At 42.6% G+C, this 19,761-nt stretch overlaps 2 protein-coding genes across 2 annotated transcripts; both read right to left on the bottom strand.

Moving 5' to 3' along the window:
- Positions 1,393 to 7,946, bottom strand: LOC8054638 (rhomboid-like protein 20). Its single transcript, XM_002455386.2, has 8 exons — positions 7,585 to 7,946; positions 7,365 to 7,465; positions 5,038 to 5,178; positions 4,607 to 4,673; positions 3,452 to 3,606; positions 3,261 to 3,362; positions 2,467 to 2,586; positions 1,393 to 1,958 (listed from the first exon to the last, which is right to left on the bottom strand). Exons 1-8 carry the CDS (start codon positions 7,607 to 7,609, stop codon positions 1,791 to 1,793), a joined length of 879 nt encoding a protein of 292 aa, XP_002455431.1. The 5' UTR covers positions 7,610 to 7,946; the 3' UTR covers positions 1,393 to 1,790.
- On the bottom strand, positions 11,700 to 19,439 carry LOC8054637 (protein DETOXIFICATION 27). Its single transcript, XM_002455385.2, has 8 exons — positions 18,947 to 19,439; positions 14,158 to 14,699; positions 13,904 to 13,990; positions 13,266 to 13,322; positions 12,848 to 13,086; positions 12,389 to 12,507; positions 12,184 to 12,270; positions 11,700 to 12,016 (listed from the first exon to the last, which is right to left on the bottom strand). The coding sequence occupies exons 1-8, from the start codon at positions 19,421 to 19,423 to the stop codon at positions 11,969 to 11,971; spliced, it is 1,656 nt and encodes a 551-aa protein (XP_002455430.2). The 5' UTR covers positions 19,424 to 19,439; the 3' UTR covers positions 11,700 to 11,968.

Here is a 19,761-nt window from a genome sequence, read left to right as displayed (position 1 = left end):
GCTAGTCAAAATTTCTTAGGTTTGACTAGGTTTATAAAAAATATTAGCAATATTTTTATATCCAAATAAGTTTATTTTAAAAATAAACTCAACGATCTGCTCAATGGTACTAATAATGTACTATAAATATTAATATTTTTTATATATATTTAGTTAAAATTGAGTATAATTGACTTATCAAAAAGTGAAAATGGCAGTTAAAATTGGTAGGGGCATAGGGAACTAGGGCTATACCATGAGACGATATATGGCCTTGTTTAGTTCCCAAAATATTTTGCAAAATTTTTAAAATTTCCCGTCATATCGAATCTTGCGGCATATGCATGGAGCACTAAATATAGATAAAAGAAAAAAACTAATTACACAGTTTAACTGTAATTTGCAAGATGAATTTTTTGAGCCTAGTTAGTCCATGATTGGATAATATTTATCAAATACAAACGAAAGTGTTACAATGTCCATTTTGCAAAAAATTTTAGAACTAAACAAGACCATAGTCTGAAGTCAGAAAAGAAAATAGACATGGATGACCACCGGCAAAGGTAACAAATCTAACAAGACAAACCAACAATAAGAAAAGCGAAAAATCAACTCACCTATGCGTTGTTTATCTAAACTGTTGTTCAACGCAATGAGCCACCAAAGGTTAGTCATGCCATTGTTTTTTCAGCAGCTCTGCCGCATCCACATGTCATTAGCTTATTTTTTGACAAACTTTGTTATAAGTATTACTTCGATTTTTCTTGTCACATTTTCTGTAGCAGCCAAACAGTTTGCCAAAGGTTAGGCGTGGTAAACTATGTCCCCAAACAAACAGGCTCTTAAACACGGTGTTTAAATACTACACAATGACAAACTCTATGTTTAGACCTTGTTTAATTCACCCCGAAAACCAAAAAATTTTCAAGATTTCCCGTCACATCGAATCTTTCGACACATGCATGAAGCATTAAATATAGACGAAAATAAAAACTAATTGCACAGTTTACCTGTAAATTGCGAGACGAATCTTTTGATCCTAGTTAGTCCATAATTGGACAATATTTGTCACAAACAAATGAAAGTGCTACAGTAGCGAAATCCAAAATCTTTTCGCATCTAAACAAGACCAGTTAACCTTTTATCCCATTTATTAAACTACACGTTTTTGACCATTTAGCCTGTTTAATGACTGAATGGTTGGTCAAGTTTCATCCGTGGAGATGTCCTTTTATCACGTTCTACGCCAAAATAGTAAATGACCCATCCTTTAATTGATCATTTAGCCCGTTTAATGAGTGAATGGTAGATGACTAACCATTTTGCATTTAGGAAAATATTGCACCATGTTCGGGTATGTTTAATCTCTATCACGTTCTATTTCTTGTTCGGCATAATACAAGGTCAAATTTATTAATCCCTAATGTCATTCCTCGTTTCCTTTGCAACATTAAGGAACTCGGCACGATCAACGTATCGTGCTGGAACGAGTTCCAAAGCTGTAAAACATCTGATGAATTGTACACTATGAATGTATATATCATCTATCCTACAAGCTGAAATTGTAATATTACATTCTTTGTATGTAAGGTATCTAAGTATTGACACGATCAAACTAACTGCCGCAAATGTATAGGCTGATTTCCTAAACTGTCGGCCTGCAAGGAGGTATCGAACAACTCCAGTTCAAAGTAGATGAAATGAGGCACTAATCTACCGATCTCTAGTTCAATGTGCTCATATTGTTTGTCATCTTGGAATATAACCAGTTCTTCCCTCAAATTTACCACCGAAAGTTGCAGTGCGTTAGTTCAATGAGATTGTGCTTCCAGTAGGATGTTCGTTGCCACGTTGATGTCATTTCTTGCCCTCACCAGTGCCTGCCTTGCGTTATTGTCATCAAAGCCCATCGAGACCAGCATAGCAACGGAGGACTCCGGAGGTTCCACGATAGGTGCAAATCCAGTTGATGGCTGATTCTGCTTGAGAGAACAAAGTCAGCAGTGCACAACAGACTGATTCAACTAAACAACAGCTGGTAATATATTTTCATTACATGAAATGGTTAGTACGTAATTGATAAGACTTCATTCTTCGTAGCAGAATAAGAATAATACCACAACAATGTCACAAGACTAACAAATGAGACCTAGAAACCAATGAGATACCAGTAATGTAATCCCAGCCTAATGTATCATGAAGGCAAGTTTGCATTTATAACTTGGAATTTAAGTATATATATGTAATGGACACATCATTCATATTTGAGATAAAGAAATAATTAATATATCAAGCACAGTTATCGGCTAAAACATGTTTGAGTTGTCAACTGCACTTCATATAAATAGGGACTTTTTTTATGCCATAAACAAGCAACTATGTCAAATATTCGAAAAGCCACCACAAGAATTATAGCTAAATTATATCTTGGTTCTAGATCCAAGGGCCATTGCACACAGAAATTAACTAAGTTCTTCAGAAGGTAACCTGAACAGCACGTCCTGTTTGGGACGGTGTGTTTCCAACAAGACTCCTGGAGGGGCGAGGTGTGCTTCCTGGGGAAGGGGCAAAGTATCTTGCAAAAAATGATGAAATAACCTGTGGAAGCTGTACAAGGGCAGGAACTTTAAAGCACCAAACAGGAAAGAAAATTGTATGCATTCACAATTGTAGTACTCCAATTCAAAATATAAGTTGTGTAGGACATCGACAGTCTACAAGGCAACCACTTCTACTAGCATTTCTTATGAAAATATAATAGTCCAAACAAAAACAATTACAAAATTATGAGAAGTACTTTTCATGATGAATCTTAGACTCTGAATGGAAATAGAATATTTATCCTTGTGCATGGGAAAAGACATGTAGTGCATTTCAAAGAATATGTAGTCCTTGTGCGCGGGGTACATGACCACTGTAATAAGAGAAAGGAAACAAAAGGCTAGGGAATAGGGATAACGAATATATGATACTCAATAGGTAAATAACCAATAAAATTTCAAGAAAAAAAGCTGATGAAATGCGATCTTGTGCAACCCAGTCACTGTCTGAGCTTACTTCTTTCTTGTCTTTTATGAGGGGTATATGGTATTTACTAGATCGGACACATGCAGAGGATGTGACAAGGGAGCTAGTACTTGGTTTGGTTGGATCCCATATTATCTAGTAATTCAGGAAGTTAACTTGCTGTTGCCCTGACTCATGAGTGAAGAAATGAAAGCAAACCAAGGAACAATATCAACGGTACTACAATACAAGCTGGAAAAGAGATGTTTATTAACCTTCATCTTGCGGATGCCGAGCACATTTAGACGATAGAGAGAACCAGCAACCAGACCAAATATACCAGGAATAAGGGAGCGCTTCCAAGAAGATAAAAGAAGCTGCCATGTAAAATAGAAAAGAGGTAATGGCTGAATTGAAAAAAAATACAAGATCAGATAAATTCGGTTATGATTATGATGAGACTGACCTGAAGACCAGCTAAGTAAATGAATGATTTGTCACTGAAATTCAGGCCAAAAATACGGAACCGTGATGTGACCGGAATGTCAAGAAAGAATGGAACAAAAGAGGCAAATATTAGACCATAAGGCCCTGATGCAAGCGTACTGATGTAGTTTGTATCTGCAAGAAAAATGGAAGAGGAAGACTTAACAAGTGCACAGGCTCATGATTATGCCACCAATTGGCATATAAGACATAATTCAACACATGATTATAAAATAATGCTCATAGTTAAGCCACTAATCAACATAAGATAAATATCAAGGGAGTGATTTGACAAATAGCAGAAGGGAGGCCTATCTAACATATTTAAAATGTTAGCTACTCTAAAATGGTGAAGAGCATTGAATCAAGAGTGCTATACAACAGAATCAGGGAGACAATTTTTTCCTGAATGCTCTGGAACAGATGAATAGGGCTCTTCTCTAGAGAATAATTACACTTTCTCCAGAAAACACAAATGCCATGTTTCCCGAAGCTTTTCGAGAAGCACTTCCAATTGAATGCATCTTTGGAAAACGTACTTATTTGAAATTCATAAAGACTGTAGCTAATTGAATCTGAATCATCATACTGCAGCGCAGCAAAATGGAGCCAAACAGGCCTGGAACCCTAGATATCAGGTTTACTAAAATAAAAAAATGGGAATAAGTTCTAAAATATTACACTACCTTGAAATTTTGTACCAAAGAGATGCTTTACATTATTTACACATCTGATTCTATCTTATCAGAAGCTAACATACACTATAGTATTTCTGTTTACATCAAATATGACAGTCATTTCCTGATTTTCTAATCGAAACTATAACAATGATGTGAGTGTGGGTTTGGGAGTTTCTCTCCCTTGTTGTAGGAGTAGACTTGTCTCTCCGAACTTTTATCTCTTCTTATGAAATGATTATGAAATGACATGCAACTCTCCTGTGATGTTCGAGAAAAAGACTACAACAATGATTAAAGAGAACAGGAGAATGGAAGCTCCACTTTTAGAGTGAATGGGAGTTATTTAGGAAGTAAGCAGATCACATAGCTATCAAATGCAATAAAAGATATATGATTACTTGAGTGATCCCAGATGACATTATTTAGAAGTTTCCTTCATTAATTCATTAATTTACCTTTCAGGATAACCAATGACAGGATCTCGAGGAGTGATGATGCTGTGATAGTGAACAGACAAAAAACCTGCGCAGTCAAATGGAAAAATAAATGAACAAGCATCACATCATAATTGTTGACAAGTAGTGTTATATTTCGAACCTTTTGCAAAACTTAACTAATTTGGAAATAAAGCATCATCACATGCCCATGAAATATCATATTTTCATGTATTTTGGACTTCCGTGGCCACGTGCACTGGAGAACTTACAAATCATGAGACCACTTTCCAAGCCCACAGTCTAGAAAGCTAAGTTCTCAAGTTCATCGTCAAAAGTGCAAACCATGCCGGTTTCTTATACTTGGTGTTGTTTATTAAATTTTCATTGAGAGGGCTGTTTTTCCATTTCATTAGAATACTAGGGAGAAATATAAAAGGTAAAGTACCTACCGAGTATTTGTTAGAGCCTATCTGCCTCTCAAACACACGGAAGTAATACAGAAGGTACAGTCCAAACATTAACTCCGGTGTTGACTGAAAAGCAAATACAGATGGGAATATCTTCCATAAACGGAAATTCGTTATAGTGTCCTGAAATAATAATAAAAATAATTGATCAGACTTAATATCAGAATGATTAAACTTCTTATAAATATAAAATATTCAAGATAGCAATCAGTAATTAGACAAGTAGTAAGAAAGAGTAACATCAAGGATGTAGATGAAATAAAGGATAAATATATAAACTAAGACACCTTGCCAGCACTTATAATCAAGAGTTAACATTCAATTTTCCCCAGGATGTCAAACATTTCTAAATACATATTTAGGTACGAAACATAAGGACTTTAAAAGATAGGGTGCCAAACTAATCACAAATGGAAAATTACAATTACTGTTCTGGCAAAAGGCATGGTACAAGATATGGACTTTAATGAATTCACCCATTGATAGATATGAAATAAATAATCACACGTAACAAACTGATAGTGAACTTCACATTCCACAGGTATTCTATTATGCAGTCATGGTTTTTGAGGCAGCAATGCGAGGTGTGGTGACCTATCGCCCTCACAGCATTCATAAGGCAAGACGAGCCAGCACCTTACCAACCTAAGAAATAGGAAACTAGCACCAGGAAGGAGGAAAGAAAAAGGAAAACAAAAGAACAGAAAACAGCAAATGAAAAGTGAAGTGGTTGCCCAGCCCACTAGGCAACCCACAAATGCCCTCCCGTAAACACCCCTTCTCAGGTCACACCCTCACGGGGACACAGACGCATGCTCCCCTCAGCACCGCCGCATCTCCCTCCCTTGCGCTGCTCTCATGCGCAGCCTGCCCTCCGCTCCTTCCCTCCCTCTTGCTTCTGCTCCTCACTGCGCTGCTCCCTCAGATCGATCTCTGTCTGGCCCCCTTCTGGATCATCCAATGTCACCATAGATGACCCAGGCGGCGCTGCGCACCAGTCAGCTGCGCCTGGTATGGATAAGAGGTGGCTGCATGACCTTTCTGGTTGGTTCCCTACTGTTTTCTTCTGTTCTGTCTCCAGTCCCCTTGGATATCTTACTACCATTGGCTCGCCGGGTACACCTTACTCCCTGCAAGCATCTCATCGCCAAGGGCCTTAAAAACAATGAACACAGTTGTTCAAGCTCCTTTGAAGCTTTTATAATTTCCAATCAATTTCAACAAATGGCATTCATATGGCACATTGATATTAATGATACCAACGTGCCACCATTTATTAATTAATTTCTGGAATCACAAATCTGAAGTCAATCACTGAAACCACATAGTGCACACGTCTTGTGTGACATAACATATCAGAGTGGAGGGGTCACCTATATAAAGTAACGATTTCATGCTAGCTACATATTCTTGCACCCTAATTATTGTTGGTGATATTAATCCATAATATCAGCTAAGCTTCTTACATCTTCTGCATATCATGAATTTTAGTTTGCCAAATTAATTTTCAGAACACAGACCATGCAAAAGACATACATAGTTTGCCCATGCAGTGATAGTTAACTAATATACAAGTTCCACGAACTCTAAGTGGTGCCATCAGTTAATTCGATTCTAACTCATAACAGGCAAAAAAATGCACAAGGCTACATGTCCTATAGTGTCACCGGACATGGAGTTTTGGAGAAGTGACTGTACATGGAAATTCAACTGCAGTGGAGATCAACGGACCCCTCACTTTCACTTTCTGTTGACAATAATGGCAGCACTGCCCATCTCTGTAGAACTGATGTCTAAACCCATACATTATTTCCTACATCAACCATGTAACAAATCACTGCCCAGGATCACACTAGCTTATTCCACAGATCAGCTAAAAACTTTAGTCCATCCAGTCCTAACTGGTATCAGCCACATTGTTTCTGTTCTACTTCATGAGCAAACAATCCTCCATATCCACAATTCCTACAAGCATAATTCATTAATTCATGTCGTCCCATCAACACCCCTCCACACCTATAACAGTTCCACAACAAATCCAAAACCTGAACCCCTAGGATACCAATTTAAGCAGCATAAGATAAACTTCACATACACATCATTTCGCTAACACCGCAGAGAAAACCTAGCATAAGTTGAAGACCACAACGGATATACCGTTACCTACAGCCCCGAAGATTAGATTTCATCGACCGTCCATACAACCAAACCAAAGCTAAGGGTCCCGTCGTTTCACAACGAATGCACAGATTCGGGAAACATAAACGCAAGCACACCACACTGAGCAGAACCGGCGAGATTCGACCCACCTGGTATGAGATGCCAAGGGCGCGGGCGCGGCGCTGCGCGCTGAAGACGACGGACAGGAGGCCGCTCGCGAGGACGACCGCCCGCGTCACCGGCGCGTTCTCTGGAACCAAAAGGGAAAACGGCGCCCGCGCCGCCTCGATCAGAAAATCGTACAAGTACGAGCTGCGAGAGACGGCAAAATTCCGGCGATCTAGGGGCGGCGGGGCGGTAGCGGCTTACGGAATCCGGAGACGCCGCCCTGCATCTTCAGACGGAGGCCGCTTGTCCGGTCGGGGAGACGAGGCGGAAGCGAGGTCGGGAGGCGCGGCAGCCTCCCCCGGCCGTACGATCAGGTCGCGCAGCGGGGAACGCGGGGTGGGGGCGCGGCTGTACTTCCCCGTGGGTGATGCGGGCGGCGGGACGGAGCCCGGTAGGAGACGGTCGGACGAGCGTGGCGAGACGGCCAGACGGGGGTGGTGGTAGTTGTGTGGTGCCCTGGTTGGTTGGGCTGCGCCGCGGATGCTTCGTGACTTGGAGTCTCCGCCGTGCCGGAGTAGCTCACTTCTCTAGACGGATTCTTGTACGGGGGCCTTGTTTACTTTCAATTTTTTTTCAAAACAAACATATTTTGATCTGTATTTAACAAGTATAGTCCAACTATGAACTAACTAGACTCAAAAAAATTATTTTACAAATTACAGACAAATTATACAATTTGCTACTCCCTCCATTCCAAATTGTAAGTCATTCCAAGAATCTTGGAGAGTCAAAGTATTTTCAAGTTTGACCAAAATTATAAAGAGAAATATTAAAATTTGTAACATAAAGTGAGTATACTATAAAAATATAATTAAGGAAGAATCTAATGATACATAGTTGGTATCATAATAATTATTATTTTATCATATAAATTTGGTCAAACTTAGGATAGTTTGACTCTCTAAGATTCTTGGAATGACTTACAATTTGGGATAGAGGGAGTATTATTTTTTATCTATATTTAATACTTCATATATATGCCGCAAGATTCAATGTGATGGAGAATTTGAAATTTTTTGTAAATATTTTTAGAACTAAATAAGGCCTGGTATATCTATCCAAAATCAAAATTTAGATATTAATCCATGTTTTGACATTTCTAGATTATTTTTTTTAATTTAGACGTAACATATATTTAGATACATAATAAAAGTTATGAATCTAAAAAAACTAAAACATCTAGTAGTTTGGAAAGGAATATTATTTAATAACCTTTATAATCTAACTCAATTTGTGTCCATTCCAAAATGCTCTCTCAGTTTCAAATTATAAGGTATTTAAATTTTTCTATATTTACAGCTATTAATGAGCTTAGATATATATATCATGTCTATGTATATAGCAAATATTTTAGAAATGTTAAAACGTCCTAAAATGTAAAGCGAAGGAAGTACAAAATAACTCTAGGCCTAGGTGACCTCTTTCATTTGGAGTTTTCTCTATTTTTTCTTTAGATTTCTTTATCTTTTGCAATCAAAGAGATTAAAATTAAAATACCTTTTTCTTCGAATTGATTCATCGTCATCAGTCTCCAGGACTACATCCCACACCCCATGCGTAGTTTGGCGGAGCTCTTCTTTTTCATTCTTATCTTTATTTCTTAATTTTTCAATGAAATGATTTTGGTGGGGGAGCAAAATGGAGAGCAGGTAAGAATTGATTGTAAAGTAATTATAGTGATGATTGAATGGGAGCTATATGGATTGGTGGAAAATGGTTGTTTTAGCTCTCAGCTTGTAGTACAAATGGAGAAGTGATTCTCGTTAGCTCTTATCAAAATCCAGTTACTCCCTCCGTCCCTAAATACTGCTATTTCTAGGAGAAAATTTTGTCCACAAATACTGCTATTTCTACTAGCATACTCAGTCCACCAGCCTATTTAATTCTTCTCGGAACTTCCATGGTCCACCAGTCCATTTAATTTCTTCTAGGGAGTAGTACTTTGGCGCATGATAATTGGTTGAGTCTGTTTAGTTGGTATTAAATGCAGCTCGTTGAAACTAGAGAACCATGGTTTAACGTGCATGATTAAATGGTGGAACCCAAATTAATTGAGGGTAGAATAGTCTTTTGTTTGCCACACTAATCTATTTAAAATCTGTTAGAAATAGCAGTATTTGGGGACGGAGGGAGTATATTTTAAGCGTCTTGATAGAGATCCATAGAATCCGCTTCAAAGAAGTTAGGAGCAAGACTCTAGTATTAAACTGACCCTTAATATGCAGCTTGTCTAATCTTCTCCATAGTTCATGACGAATGTTGAGGTGCCAACTCTTAGGCCATAAGCCTCAGCAAGTCAACAGTAGCTCATCACTCAAAACTCTTTTTTATTTGAAAGGGTCACTCATAGACTCTTCTCTGGGTAAAATGGGCAGCAGCGTGAGACATCGAATATCCAGAGAGAAGCATAATCTGCATATCACTACACACTACTATTCTTTCTTCTTCCTCCATGGCTCCCTCTCTCCTTGAACCCGAATCTTGTAATTATAGTATCTTATATCTTAGACCCTAGTTGTGCCTTTTCTGTTTCCAATTCCCCTGTTGTGCTTCCTCTCCCACATTCTATCTCAGTATCTCTTATTTGTATCGGATTATCAATATTGTTGCTTGCCTGAGTTAATTAGTGTTAGAGTAGTTTGTTATTCAGTGAGTTGCTAACAAAGAAACAGAACAACGAAGCAATTCGAGCAACCAAAACACCTAATTGCTACTATTACAACAATTATCTTGTCGACAAGTAGGGAGGTTGAACCATAGATAACTAATCTAATTACATGAATGCTAATTAATCTAATATGTATTAGGATCACCGACCATAACTTAGAAGTCAGGTAGTCCGACATCGATGAAGTAGGTTGTGATATGTTAATGCCACAAGTGCACTCGCCTAGTGCATAAGCACTATCTGTTATTGTTTTTTTAAATTACACAATATAACGTAGATATTTACAACACACGTATACTTACCCCTATGAATACATGTACGCAAAACTCTATCCTTGTGAGCACCTCTTATAGACTGAGCGGACGGATCTTAAGATTCACAAAAGTCACCAGAGGCGCCTTGATGTCGACGAAGACGTCGCCTACTACTGAAAGTATAGCGCTATTAAATCCTAGAATAAATTCAGGGAAATGCGAACACCCGTGCCAAATCGAGAACTTGAACCCGAGTGGACAGGTTCCACCATAAGGAACTCAACCAGCTGACCTTCAAGCGGATCCACCACCCTTAGATTGACCACAATGTATCCTTTTTGCGGTGCTGAAAAGAGAGAGAAGTTTGAGCACCGGTGCCCGTTATTGTGGGTGATGTTGAGTTGAAAAAAGTTGGTACAATGGCATGTTCCTTCCTGATGCTTGGAAAATAGAAAACATTTTTATCCGGCAGTTGGTCCTCACTTGCATCTCTGTCGCACGCACGCACTTCATTATGTCATTCTGACAAGCACCAGATACAAATAGGTTTTCAGCACCGCTACTTCGGTGCCGACGCTTTGGACAGTTTTAGACTGAGTGGAATTGAGAATTGAGGGATGGTCAACTAACTCATGATAATTAATGAGTAGCTGACAACCATCCCTCTTTAGCTTTGTTGGACCACCTGAGGCCAGGACCACTAGATGATTAGGAAAACCTAGTGCATGGGGAGACTTACAAAGGCTATTCCATCTATGCGCTAGAGATAAAGTTGAGCATGCAGCCCGCGGGTCAAGGCATGGTCCAAAGCACGGTGATTTGGCCCCGCCCGAGCACGGCACGACTCGATCCCAGCCGTGCCCGTGCCGGCCCGAAGCACGTAGCGGGCCGTGCGTGGGTCGACCCCTCGGCCCGCTGGGCGGCTTGGCCCGGCCCACTTTTAACAGTAGGCACGATATCGGTTCGGTATCAAGGAACTTGTGAAACTTGAAATATGATCTTTGAGTATATTGTGTTATGTGAATTGTGAAGTATCAATGTCTGTGACTTGAATGTGATTTACTTATGCTTTGTTGAATTCTGTATTAAATTTGGTTTTTTTATATAGCGAGCCATGGGCCGGCCCAAAATACTATTGGGTCTCGTGCTTTTCGGGCCGGCCCATCCTGAAAATCGGCCCGCGTGTCTTGCCTAGGCTGTCAGGCAGGCACGACCCGGTGGCACGTGGGGCCATATAGGCCCGTGCCCTATCGGGCCGTGCCTAGCATAGGCCTGGGCCAGGCTGGCCCGTTGCTCATCTTTAGCCAGAGATCACTTCTAACCGTCTTTCCACAATAATATATGCAGCCAGCACAAGCCGACTGGGTCAGAACGAAGACGCCGACAAGTAACTGCAAGTCTTTTTACGAGTTTGTATATGTACATATCAATACGTAAATACAAGTGAGAACGTGCACCTGTAATAAATTACAAATGAATAAACACAGAAGTGTCATATGATCAGGTACGTACTATATATATGATCCAATTGCCTACGTACCAATATTTTACATGATTCCGTGCAAGGGATCCAGATTCTTGATTTGGTAGGGAAAGAGACAGAAAGAAGGTTTTACATATATTGGTTACTCCTCGATCATATGTATATGCCTGAACATTGACATCACCGGACCTGCGATAACTTGTCCATGCGCGTGCTCGCGATAATAGCCTGCCAAAATGCAATACGACGACACCGACGCCCCCAATGGTCATACGACATCGTCATCGCCGCCACACAAGCAGCAGATCGAGATCAAACGTAGTATCTTGCAACGTGCAATTAAAAAGCTACTACTAGCACGCTAAAAAAAGGAGCAGCTATAGCGCGGTTCTCACCTGTTTTTCCCAGTCGCAGCGAACGGTTATGATGGCCAGGATGAGCGTCTGCACTGCGGTTCCGCCGATCATGCCTGCCCAGATCCCCTGCAAATTAAGAAGAAAATTCTCAAGATGATGATGAAGAAGAAGAAGAAGAAGAATACTGGCTGGTCATGCATGAATCTGGCCGAGGCCAACACGAGCGAGAGATGCGGTTGCGTACCAGCACGCCAAGGTTGAAGAGCCATCCGAGGAGGACGCCCATGGGTATGCCGATGATGTAATAGCAGCCGATGTTGATGTACGCCACCGTCGACTGCCATCCTGACCCAACAGCCACACCTGAAAATGAGGAGCACAGCGTAAGTGTTTGCCCAGTGATCGAGCACACACAGGCGGTTGTAGGATTTTTTGATGGGTTTTGTTGAATTCAGTAGGAAGGTTCTCATTGAAAAAAAGCTTTCTACTCCTACATTACAAACTTAATCCTGTAAAATTCCTCAGTTCCCAACAGGGCCTGAAACAAGAGAATTCCTTGCTTTTGTTTTGTTTTGTTTTGTTTTTAGCATGAGTTTAATTAGTCTCGTGAAGTTTCAATAATATGTGTGCTACGCAACATAGATAATGGCCTACGACTACCCAATGCAAAGAGTATATAGGGGAGCTGAGAGCTCTCACTCACCTGACAAGACAGGCTGTACGCTGTTGAGGAGTATGGTGAAGGCCAGCAAGAGCGAGAGCTTATCGACGGCATCCAGCACGACAGCACTGGTGGTGAAGATGAGAGCGATCTTGCTGTGGAGGCCCATGATCAGCACCCAGAAGAAGAGCCCGATCACCAGTGAGGTCGTGGATGATACAATGGCCGCAAACCTGGCGCCAATGCCATTTCCAGCACCGAGCTCGTTGGCCACCCGCACCCTAAACAAGAATAGCCAATGTGCATGCCCCGGCTAAAATTAGCTGCTACTAGTACCATCTCACAAGTCATGTAAACTCCACTATATTATATTATTAACCCAGTGCAGTTTGAATTTTTTTACAGTTATTAAATAATTTATATAGGTACTACGAAATGTGTGTGTGGATAGAGAATATACCCGGTGCCGGCAAAAAATGCCAGTGGAATCGTCATCTCCCATCCATTGATATTCATGCTGCACATATATCGAAGGGAATTAGGCTTTGTTTAGATCCAAATTTTTTTAGATTTTGACACTGTAGTATTTTTATTTTTATTTGACAAACATTATCCAATTATGGAGTAACTAGGTTTACAAGATTTGTCTCGCGATTTACAGACAAATTGTGTAATTAGTTTTGTTTTTATCTATATTTAATGCTCTATGCATGTGTTGCAAGATTCGATGTGACGAAGAATCTTGAAAAGTTTTTAATTTTTAGGGTAAACTAAACAAGACCTTAGTAAGCTGTATGGTCATTGGTGTAGTATATCATTCTGTCTCGTGTATACTTGGCATTCGCAGTGCTCAAACAACCTCATTCATACGGAGAAAGCTTTTAGGGTACTCACAATGCAAGACTTTATCACAGAGTTCAAGGTAATTAATTATATATTATTTATGGTATTTTGCTGATGTGACGGCATATTTATTGAAGAAAAAAGTAGAAAAAATAAAACTCTAAATCTTATTTAGACTCTAAGTCCACATTGTTTGAGATAATTAATAAATAACTTTAGACTCTATGGTAGAGTCTGCATTGTGAGTGCCCTTACCAGATGGAGAGGGCATCCACCGCAACTGCCGCGTTCTTGAGGTTCCCGGTCAGCAAGATCAGTATCCTATAGTACCAGTTCTCCAAGCTGCAAACATAAATAAACATGGTAGTATGTTCAAACTTTATTTAGACCTTGTTTGGATATTTTTCATATTGACTTTAATCCACATGTATTAGAGTGAAAGTGAAATTTAGTTCAAGTTCTACTCTAATTCATCTCCACAATACAAAATGCTATAGATATGAACGTACCAAAGCATGACACCGGAGGCAGCGGACAGCTTGATGAACTCCCCCAGTCCGGCGAACGCCTCCGCCGTGAAGCCGTGCCAGGTCTCTGGGCAGCCGCCACACGTGACATAGACGAAAAGCATAGCGGTGATCGTCCACCACGAGACGCTGAGCGTGAGCGCGACGCCGACGAGCCCGAGCTTGAGCCTGGCTACGAAGAGCCAGCTGACAAAGAGGTGGATGCCGAGCGCGGCGGCGGCGGCAGTGGCGTTGGCCAGGTTCTTCCGCTGGCACTGTAGGAACAACTGCAGCGGGAAGAGGAAGGCCTGGGAGAAGTGCAGAGGGATGAACCACATGGAGACCCGCCCCGCCATCGCCGACAGCTTCGGCGGCTGCCCCGTCACCAGGAGCAGGTCCTCGGTGAAGAAGTACATGGGCGTCAGCAGCAGGGCGCACACGAAGAGGACGATCCACGAGCGCTGCATGTACACTCCCATCATGTGGTACTTCTTGGCGCCGTACGCCTGGCCACACAACGTCTCCAGCGCGCTCGCCATGCCAAGCTGTACGTTCACATGCACGTGTATTTTAAAAGTTTTTTTTCGAGACCACACCGTTGCGCATTTTTCATTAAGTAGGAAAAAGTTCATACAACCAACCAAGCAAAACAACAACGCACAAAGTGCGCAAGTAAAAGGTCCTTGTTTGGTTTTAGTAATTGACTGACAACTTAGGTGGACTAACAGTGTTTATGTGAGATACACAGGAGATTAGTCCACAGGTGATTATGTGATGATGGAGGAGCTCATTGCATATGAGACATGACATGGAGTCATGTGGCCAAGGTGGAGAAGATCAAGATGAGGCTTGGCTTGATGGACCGGTTGCAAGAGTGAAGGGCAAGTCAGAGGCTTTGAAGCGAGGGACCGCGTATGACGGTGAAGCTTGAGCAAGACTTGGCGCCGATGGACCGAGGCAACGGTGAAGAGCAAGTGAGGTCAAGATCGATGAACCAATACGGTCACGTGATGATATGAAGTGGATCATATCGTTTGGTGATTGGTTGGTGCATGTGTTGAATCAACATTGGAGGAGAAGGAATGGAATGCGCAAGGCAAAGGTATAACCTAGGGCATTTCCATTTCACCGGTCATAGGTGTGTAGAGAAGTTTATGACCAGATTTAGGATAGATGGCCGTACTATCAAGAGGGGCAAACATGTTTGCATATCGGTCATCTAGTGCCACTTGAGCGATCTAACTTTGCATACGTGTTAGGATCGAGTGGCGTGGCAAGTTTGAGAGGCTAACTCCTTTGGAAAAATGCTTGTGAAAATGCTAACACACGTGCACTTGTTGGTACACACTTTGTGGTGTTGGCACACTTTGCAAAGAAGGTGGAGTTCCTTGGGATGAGAAGGGTGTGGGTTCCACTCTCCCTCCCGCCTCGCAAGCTCGGCGGGATTCGGCGCTTTTGAGAAAATTAAGTGCATATTTTTTTCTATTGCGCTGGTGGGAAGTTTGGAGAAGTCGCGGGAGTGTTTCTCTCCGGATGCACTGCGTAGAGGCACCGGACGCTGGCTTTAGCGTCTGGTGTGCAGGTGTTTTGGCGACCCTCTCTGCGCATGAGTCCGATAAGCACCGGACGCTCAGGGTGCGTCCGGTGGCTCGCGTCCGGTGACCGTGCGAGTTTGCGGAGCTCTCTGCGCACGGGTCCAGTGTGACGCGGTAGAGCGTCCGGTGGTGCTGTGTAGGCACGCGTGCGCAGTAGGCGTTGGCGGCAACGGTCGTTTTCAAACGGCTAGTGACACGTGGCTGACGCCTGAGCACCGGACGCTGGGGGTTGAACGTCCGGTGGCTCCCTGTGAGCGTCCGGTGCCCACGTGTTTTGCCCAGTGAAGGGGCAACGACTAGTTTAGCCCTTGGAGCTATAAATAGAAGTGGTGGCCGGCCTTGGCCGGAGCTGAGCACCCTTGGGACTTAGTGTCCATGCTTGGAGAGTGCTAGGAAAGCCTCTAACTCACTTGTGCTTGCAAGAGTGTGAATCAATAGCGAGTGAGTGATTCTAGTGCGTTGCATTGAGAGATTGCATCGAGTGGCACTAGGTGTTCGTGTTGCAAGCCGGTGGTGCTTGTTACTCTTGGAGGTTGCCACCTATTAGATGGCTCGGTGGCTTGTGACTCCGTCGAAGCACGCAAGGAGATTGTGCGGTGCTCCGGAGAAGAGATTGTGAGGGGTACGGTGTTCACCCCGCGGGGATCGCGAAGAGCAACTCTAGTTGAGCGAGACGTGAAGAGCGACAAGTGGTCCGGCCGGGTCAAGTGCTAGAGCTTGTGGTAAGCACTTCACGTGGGAGAGTGTGACTTGCGGGTCACCACTAGCAAGAGGACCGATGGCAACCTTGGAGCTTGTCTCAACGGGGACGTAGCTTGGTGTCAACCAAGTGAACCTCGAGAGAAAATCATCGTGTCAACATTGTTCTTCCCGTTGTTTTGCAAGTCCCTAACACAAGCTTGTGCTTATTTTCATATACTTGTGCTTGTGTAGTTGCTCTTGTATTTAGTTAGCTTGTGTAGCTTGCTAGTTACCTTCTTGCTTGTGTAGCTAGAAGTAGTTCCCTTGCGTGACTAATTTGGTTTGTGTAATCTTGTTAGTCACATTGCTTAGTTTGTGTAGCTAAGTAAGTTGTGCTCTCTAATTTGGCATTAGTTGCCTTGTTATTGAGCTTGCTAGTGAGCTTAGGCTTTGTGCGCTTTGCCTCACTAGTTTGTGTAGGAGCTCCCCCGGTTTGCAAAGTACTAGTTGCATAGGTTTGTGTGACCTTGCTTCTAGATTTGGTTAGGTGAGCTCCTGCTAAGGTAGCACCTTGCTTGCTTGTTTAGGATCTTTTCAAGGTGCTAGAGAACTTAGATAGAGGGGTGTAGTCTTGGCTAGACCGATAGTTTTAATTCCGCACTTGTTTCGGTTAGCCGGCGTGTTAAAGTTTTAGAAAGGACTATTCACCCCCCCTCTAGTCCGTCATCTCGACCCTTCAAGTGGTATCAGAGCTAGGTCTCTCATTTGTGGTCTTCACCGACCCGAGAGGATGGCGGCTTATGGGCTAGATGTTGAGTGTCCACACATTTTTTATGGCACACACTTTGCACAGTGGAGAAATTGGATGACATGCAATTTTAAGTTTATTTCTCCTCAAATATGGTGGATGGTAGATGTAGGCTTTTCTCATATGTTGGATGAAGAGAATCTAACTCAAGCACAAGAGAAATGTCTACATCTCGACTACCAAGCCACTAACATCTTCTATTCATCCATGAAAGATAACATATTTGGTGATATCATGGATATGAAGTCCGCTTATGAGATTTGGAGTTATCTCAATGAGAAATATAGGGCGATCACCAAAGAAGATGATATGCCAAAGGTGGATGCACGTGAGGATGTTGAGCATGACCACAACATGGTGATTGTGGAGGATTGCTCCACCTCATGGTCAAGTGAGGATGAAGATGATGGCTATGAGAGTGATGTTTCTACAAGCTCATCCACTTCATCACATTCCTCTATGTCTCACGGTGACGACAAGGTATCTATTGGAGGTGTGATTGTTGATTGTGATGATCCAAATTTTGAGCCATATTAGGACCTTTCAATCATCCACCGTCGTCTTGAGCTTACGCTTACGTACCGCTCAAACACTGCTAGGGCAATCATCTTGATGTTGCGGCCATCCATCCAATGATCCGTCCAAAAGAAGGTAGAGCGACTGTTACAACACAAAAGACATTCGCCGCCTGGAAGAGGTCCAACACGGCGTGCTCGGCCGTGGAAGGGCACACACCCCTGTGCCGATCCCTCCAGACCCAGCAGACCCAAAGTGCGATCCCCATGCGCCTGAGATCGGAGATGCCTAGACCACCAAGGTTTGTGGGCCTGCAGACAATCGGTCACGCTACCTTGCATTTTCTGGCCGCAACCACGTTAGAGCCAGTCCATATGAACCCCTGTTGAAGTTTGTCAAATTGTCCAATAGCCCAAGGGGATAGGCAAATAGCAATGGAGGTGTGCACCAGTATTGCGGATAAAGCTGCCTTAGATGACACACCCTGCTAAGTTTATTGTTTGATCCGGTATCGTTGGTGCTAGCGTGAACCGCCACGTGAGACGTTTGGACCTGTGACGTACCATGTGCCAAGTTAAATGACCTAGGTGTGCATTTTAAGAGTTTGGGACCTTCATGACAACCTATATATACCAAGGGCCTGTTTGGTTCCTTTTGCTAAATTTTAGCTAACTAAAGTTATTTTAGTTACTTTTGGGTGACTAATGGGACTAAACTATTTTAGCTCATTTTAGTCAATACGTTTGATACTTTAACTACTAAAGTGACTAAAGTTTAGCTAGATAAAATTTAGAAGGGGAAAAAACCAGAAACATGGCCCAAGTTTAGAGAGCGGTGGCGTGTATTTTACCTTTTATTATGCAATGTTACATGCTTTTCATTGGATTAATTAAGAATGACGACGTGGTGATGAATAGCGCTCATTCTATTTTCTATCTAATAAACCAAACAAAATGCTAAAAGGTAATGCGAGGATGGACTACGACTTCGTTCATAAAAAAAAAAAAGGCACTTCCTAAAGAAGCCAACGTGGCGGCAGCTTCCTAAGCCGCCGCCGCCGTGATCGGCATTCGGGAAGTGGCTAGAGAGGAGTACTCATCAACATTAGCACAAAATTCATCAGCGTTTACTTTCCATCTACTGGAACAAAGCTTAGGAATAAGAAGAGAAACGACGGTACCAGTCCACTCACCATGAGGCCATAGTTGAAGCCGGTCAGGACAGTGCAGGCGAAGGAGACGGATGCCAGCTCGAGGTCGCCGAGGTGGCCGGCGACTGCCTGCATGACGACGTTGAGGCTGTAGATGGCGGCGCGTGTGAAGATGGCGGGCCCCACGACCTCCCACAGCTTCCTCGACTCCTCGCGTACCCTCCTCATCCACCTCCATAGATCGCTGGAGGACGCGTGGTGGTGGTGGTGGTGGTGGTGCCACTCTTCCTCCTTCCATGCCTCGGCGTCGTCGCCGCGCAGCAGCAGGGCCGCCGTGCAAGTGCAATCCTCCTCGTCGTCTTTTCGCCTTCCGTGAGCCATTGCTAGATAACAGTACCAATCGTCGAAGCCTCTGCCGGTCCTCTCCGTTTCGATCGCTCTCTCTCGCTGGCTCTTGACGATGTGTGCATTTTTATCAGAGGGAGAGACATCGAGTAGTTGGGTCAACATGGCATGCATATGTGTATGTACGTGCCAGAATCGTGATTGAATAAAAAAAAAACTGGCATGTAGTATGTGCCAGCGTCGTGATTGAAGGAAACGTGCGTATACAGTCTGTAGATGTGGACATTTTTAAACAGGCATGCTGGTATATGATATGATCCACGCGCACGCGCATTGCAGATGTGTGTTTCTATAATTGTTATCTGGTGCCTACTTACTTGTGAGGTCCAACAAACGTGTTGAATTTTGAGAAAAGTTTGAAAAACCTTTTAAAATATATTTGAAGAAATGCTAACCAAGGACTTAAGGTGATGAGTGCTATGTGGAATAATATCAACTCGAGTTAGCAAGTC

The sequence above is a fragment of the Sorghum bicolor genome, chromosome 3 (genome assembly GCF_000003195.3).
Source record: "Sorghum bicolor cultivar BTx623 chromosome 3, Sorghum_bicolor_NCBIv3, whole genome shotgun sequence".
Classification (NCBI taxonomy): domain Eukaryota; kingdom Viridiplantae; phylum Streptophyta; class Magnoliopsida; order Poales; family Poaceae; genus Sorghum; species Sorghum bicolor.
Note: the sequence above shows the minus strand (reverse complement) of the source record. Positions and strands in the feature narration are given on the sequence as shown.

Bases quoted from the DNA above. Each gene is read 5' to 3' on its own strand.
- LOC8054638 (XM_002455386.2), bottom strand. From the start codon at position 7,609: ATGCAGGGCGGCGTCTCCGGATTCC. The intron at 5,179-7,364 runs GTGGGTCGAATC...TTATTATTTCAG, and splicing joins CCCTTGGCATCTCATACCAG to GACACTATAACGAATTTCCG. The intron at 3,363-3,451 runs GTCAGTCTCATC...TTTACATGGCAG, and splicing joins TTTACTTAGCTGGTCTTCAG to CTTCTTTTATCTTCTTGGAA.
- LOC8054637 (XM_002455385.2), bottom strand. From the start codon at position 19,423: ATGCATGCCATGTTGACCCAACTACTCGATGTCTCTCCCTCTGATAAA. The intron at 14,700-18,946 runs GTGAGTGGACTG...GTGAACGTACAG, and splicing joins GCTTCAACTATGGCCTCATG to CTTGGCATGGCGAGCGCGCT. The intron at 13,991-14,157 runs GTACGTTCATAT...TTATGTTTGCAG, and splicing joins GCCTCCGGTGTCATGCTTTG to CTTGGAGAACTGGTACTATA.